Source organism: Rhamphochromis sp. 'chilingali', assembly GCF_963969265.1.
Source record: "Rhamphochromis sp. 'chilingali' genome assembly, chromosome: 2".
Lineage (NCBI taxonomy): Eukaryota > Metazoa > Chordata > Actinopteri > Cichliformes > Cichlidae > Rhamphochromis > Rhamphochromis sp. 'chilingali'.
Genome location: NC_137930.1, coordinates 63,663,472 through 63,668,968, shown reverse-complemented (window position 1 = coordinate 63,668,968; position 5,497 = coordinate 63,663,472). Strand labels below are relative to the sequence as shown.

The following is a 5,497-nucleotide window of genomic DNA, read 5'->3' as shown; positions in this document are numbered from 1 at the left end:
ACCATAGGTTCGCCAGGCAGTTGGCTGAGAATTTGGAGGAGTCACTCCTCTTGGCCAAAAGAAAAATTTAATCTTAAATCTTATTAAACCAGCACAGTCACATCATTTTACTCTTTCTTTAATGTATATGGACTCAGCAGACAAGATACAGTAAAAGGTTTATTTGTGAGATTTAGAAGAGCTGATAAGTAGATTTTCCTTTTAGTTAATAAGATTGTGGCTGTATAGCCTCCTGACGCCAAACTGACTAGACTCTCACTTACCTTACAGCAAGAAAGCAACAATAATTAGCATCTACTGAAATGTCTTTCTGTTCCTAATAAAATGTAGCATGCTGTAATTTATTTTTAAAAAAAAAAGATGAAAAAGGATCTGAGTCAACGTTGACAGCGGTTTGTGTACACAGCTGGGACGCTTCAGTGCCTGAGAAGTGTCTGTGTGTGCCGGTGTGTCCGTGGAGATGATCCTCCCTCAGCTCCTCAGGAATGTTTGAAATTTGCACAAAGAAGAACAAGATTGGCTCGAGTACCTGGGGTCTGTGCTCGGGCGTGCTGTTAGCCCCTGGCTGTCTGTACTTACACAGAAAAAAAACGAACACATCTGCAGGAAACAGAAGAAAACTGACACGTATTAACTTGTAAGTAAAATAATCTGCTGCACTGATGCCACAAGCTAGGACGGATTCCATTCATTACACAACTACACAAACTTATCTGTATGAAGATTTTGTTGGTGTTGGGTGGGGAAAAAAGACCTCATGAAGTCTGTGTGGTTATCTGAAATAAGCAAGGCAGTAAGAGTGAAGGAAGAACATATGTGAACAGTTAAGGGTGTTTCAACAACCTCTTTGAAATACCCCATTAGTGTGATTACAGCTGGCAGGAAACCCGGGTTAAAAAATGACTTTCTTGTGCAAAGGAATCCACAAAAAAACTAATCAGGAAAATGAAACTTTCATTTTCAATTTAGGTAATAAATGAAGCTGACAGTGATGTTAAGAGCAAAGACAGATGCACAAAAAGATGGGCATGGTGTGGATGGAATACGGAAGGGGAAATCATGCGAGGCAAGAAAGGAGGAAAGGTCACAAGTCTGTCTTCGACATGCAGACCTTAGCTTTGCATTGTTTTTAATCCCCAGAGCCTGCAGCCGGTTGTAAATCTCTTTGCAGTGTTTGGTATTAACAGACATGCCTGGAGCACCATACCCAGCTGCAAGTGTAGATTTTGCAAGGGCCTTGAAACACATGTTCCTATTTTAACTGAAAAGGCAGCACATTAACATGACCTTCTTTCGCCTACACACCAGTCAGTGCACATATTGATCCCCAAGTCCCTATTACAGCTGAAGCACAGCAGAATGCCTCCAGTTACACCTATTTACACCTTTGCTGCCTGTCTCCCTTTATGCAGTGACCTAGCAGGCAGAAGAACAATTCACTGAAACATGCCGTAAACCATGAAATAAAGTATAAGTACAAAGATCGAGCCACTATTTTACAAGGTGCATTCATCTCTCTTCGTGGAGTCGCGCAAACAGTTTGTGGCATGTCCTGGAGTTGAACATATATAAAGAAATTTTAAAAGAAACCAGATGGGCTCTAGGATAGCAAAAGGCTGGAAAGAATTAGTCTGTCAAAAGTTTGATCACTGTCTTTCCCTTAGATGTGCTCATAAGTCTGGAACCAGAGATCAGACACAGAAGTAGGCCTGTAGTGGAACGAATAAGAAAAGTATGGCTCTATAAGGTTCAAATTAAAAAAAATTATGTGCTGATGTAAAGTGACAGCACAAACTATACAGCGAAATAACGCAGCTGGCCTTGAGGTTTTTCTCTTGAAAACCTTTCACGGTTACATTTCCAACCCATAAAAAGCCGTAAACAAGTCTCTCCACTGAGGGCAAAACACTCATTAACAGCACATGCAGCACATGCAACCAGTAAGGCAGACTGCTTATAGGTTGACCAATTTATATTATGCGAAAAATATTCTGCAATATACGGTATAGCTATGAAATGTCATAATATAGTTAGGGAACAGCAAATTCCTTTTCAAATGATGTCAAATAATGTCACTCGTCTCCTTCAGTTCATCATTCTGGGTGAGATTATAAAGGGGATTAGAGACGCCTGTTGTAGCGTGCCTGTGGCTGACAGAATGGCTCCTGGGGAAGTGTGCCAGTGCAAGATGTTTCTACAGTACAATGAGAGCACTGTATGGGAAAGTACAGAGGCAACAGAGGCTTCAAAAACAAGGAAAAAAGAAAAAAAAACAGCACTCCACACAAAATAGGTAAATATTTGATGCGTTCTAATAAGGCAGTTAAGAACAAACTGCATACAAAATACGCATTAACAGAGAAGTTAAATTACAGCATATTTATAAAAAAAAACAAGAGTTTTTTGGAATGTTAAAAAGCACATTAAATTAGTTTAGCATCAAATTTCCAAAACAGGTTGGCAGACAGTATTTACATCAGACAAATGCACAAATGAATATGCTCCACCTGTGAAATTAAGGCTAAGTACGCTATCCAAACACAATTACAAGAGTGCAGGTGCTGGCAATGTGTGTGCAAAAGATCTTCTCTAAAAGAGCGAGCTGAACGTCAACAGAAATACAATATTCAAGAGTCAACTTACATTAAGGCTTAGGAGTTTATCATTGGGATTATTGAACACAAATCAACAATCCAAACCGCACATGAAGGGGTAGTTTATGATACCCACCACGCATAGTCTACTCTTTACATTTAGTCATATTCAGGTGAACATCAGAGGGGTGAAGTAAAGACAGGGTCATTCTTCACAGTGAGGCGAACAGTGAACATCTCAGCTTATAAACGTGTCAAACTGATTCATTGATAAACTAGGAAACACATTCTATTCACAGGAGGTAGTTCAGCTGGATATTCAAGACATTTTTTTCTGTGTAATGCGCATCAGCTTAGCACAGGTGTGCCAGCTGCGTTTGCAAAGCTCATTACTGTGCAGGCAGACAACAAATCCATCACCTGTGCATGCTGAATGTTCACAGCTGGCCGTATTTTCCTTTGCAATGCACAATGTGTGTATATAATCTGTCTATCCTGTCCTGGAGAACACCGGCGTGCTCATCTGAGAGAAATCCTAATTCCTGAGACAAAGGCTCGCTGTCTCTGTAGAGCTCCAGCAGCCTTTGCCTGGAGTCTCTGCGCGTGTGCAGCTCTGCCACGCGCTGCGTGGTCCTTTTTCTAAACACGCACACAGAGCTCAGGACTGTATTGTGATATTTCTCCCACATGTTTAACACTCGAAACCCGTGCACTAATCCGGCCTCGTTGTCTATGAATACGAGGTCACCGCGAGGGGTTTTCAGGAGATTGTTCGTGTCTCTCTCCATTACACGGGAGTCCCACTGCAGACTAAACAAATTGCTGACGAGCCTGTCAAAGTTTGCCGTCAGGTAGTCTAATACGATCAGGTCTGTCCACTGCATCAGCTCCAGCAGCTCCACCGCTGTCTTGTTCCAGAGCTCCTTGAGCGCAGGATGCAGCCCGCTGCTCTCCTGTCTCAGCGGCGCAGGTGTGATGACCCCTGTCAGGTTGGAGATCCACTGAGTTAGAGAAACCACGGCTCGGTCATTCCACTGTAAACCATCTATCCGCGTCCTCACACTTTCCCATTGCTCACTGTCACTGTCCAGCTGGGACAGTACGAGAGGGGGCAGGTTTGTGATGCCAAGCAAACGTGCAAGGTAATAAGTCAAAGTTTCACCCTGCACCTGGTCCGCGTTTATCCCGTAACGCACACAAGCTTTGGTCCCGTCTGCAAACGTGGCAAGCTGATTGGATATCCTGCCGCATCCCGGCTCCAGCTTCACCACCCGGTACGTCCTCGCTTTCTTTTGCCAAGCCAGAGCATATTCCTCCGTGAATCCCGCAGGAAGGGTATCTTCCAGCCATTCGTTCCAAAATATTCCGTCTTCCAATGGGGACAACTTGACCGGGCCCTCCCGCGGGGCTGACCTCTTGTTATCCCCATTCATATTGTAATCTCGATTTCCTGCAGAGACAGGTTGATTGGTGAGGTTGAGGCGAGTCTTTAGTCTGTCTCCAAAGTGCAGTCTCTGTGCCGCTGGGACAGCAAGCAATGCACGGAAAGTTTTGGCTGAAAGGTCCACTGGGAGAGCTTGGTGAAAGGACCCTGCACCTGGTACTGAGAACCTCCGTTTGTGTCGCTCCAAACGATCCTCCAGTGCGCTCCAGACGTAGAAAACACTTGCGAGGGCGCACAGGAGGAGCAGAGAAAACAAGTTCGCTGAAAGAACCCTCATGGTGACGGCCACCATTCCTCTTGGCACACAGTACTCCAGCAGATTTTAATAAGATACAGGCAGAAAAAAAATTCTCCGATCCGCAGTTGAGCTGGAGCGGCTTTGTGCGGTGCGCTTTCTGTCCTCTACACGCCCGAAGCCCTGCGGCTCAAAGGCGTACTGGGTAAGATCACAAGGAGAAGAGGGTCTCCGAAACTGTGTGAAGCTCATCTCCCGTCCTGTTCACACGCCTTGTCATATTCCTACTCTGTGGGAAAAAAATGAGCGCATTTCGCTTCACCCCGATAGCCGCTATTGGACGTTCTCCGTTACAGTCCACTGGCGTCGTAAGGGCTTTCTGTGCGTTCACGCCACACTCTTTCCCATCTGCCTTTATCTCTCCACCGGGCGCTGGGTGAGTTTGATTTGTGGTGGAGTCGGTTAGCAGAGACACACTAGGCGGTGAGACACGTGACTTTAATCCCGAGATGGTGGGCGGATCGTGGGAAGGAGGGTTCCAAGAGGAGCGGAGCAAGTGCACCGCTGTGCGTTTTATGTGTTTGTGTGATGTCAGACGATTGTGTGTTATTACAAAAAAGGTAGCCATTATGATAATTGATATCCAGAGTATAAATACTCCGCATTTTAATACATTCGTATTCCGTATGCTGTGCTTGCATCGGCGAGGCAGACAAGAATGGAGTCCAGGCGAGAGAGTTTGCAGACCTCACTCTTTTTGCATAGCATTTTTCACTGTTTTCGAATTTATCTTCTAATTTATGTCCGTTAAGGAGTCATTATGAATAAGAGAAACCACTAAGTCGTGTCATCATATTTTACTTTGTTGTTTTACTTTGTATTTTTCAGCAGATTTCAGATTAAAGTCAAGGCAGTACTGAATTTCAGCTTTAACGCTTTTTTTTTGGAGTATCTATATCTACATTGGCCACAAGACTCTTTGTTCCAGAGCATACAAACTAAGCAACAATATATGAACAAATAAACCAAATGATCTGATCAGGATGATTTGATTGCCTCTCTGCCAAGAGCCAGAGTAACACAAAAAGCAGATACTTAAACGAAAAGCCTGGCAAAGGATTCAGTATATTCCAATTTATTGACTCAAGCAGTTTGTTGGGAGCCAAATGCAGTCTCCTTCTTTAAGAACAATGCAATCACAAGTAATAAACAATTTGAGCCTAT

At 43.9% G+C, this 5,497-nt stretch overlaps 1 protein-coding gene across 1 annotated transcript; it reads right to left on the bottom strand.

Moving 5' to 3' along the window:
• Positions 1 to 2,290: 2,290 nt before the first annotated feature.
• fjx1 (four-jointed box kinase 1) lies at positions 2,291 to 4,745 on the bottom strand. Its single transcript, XM_080874870.1, has one exon. It carries the CDS (start codon positions 4,328 to 4,330, stop codon positions 3,032 to 3,034), a length of 1,299 nt encoding a protein of 432 aa, XP_080730996.1. The 5' UTR covers positions 4,331 to 4,745; the 3' UTR covers positions 2,291 to 3,031.
• Between the last annotated feature and the right edge of the window lie 752 nt (positions 4,746 to 5,497).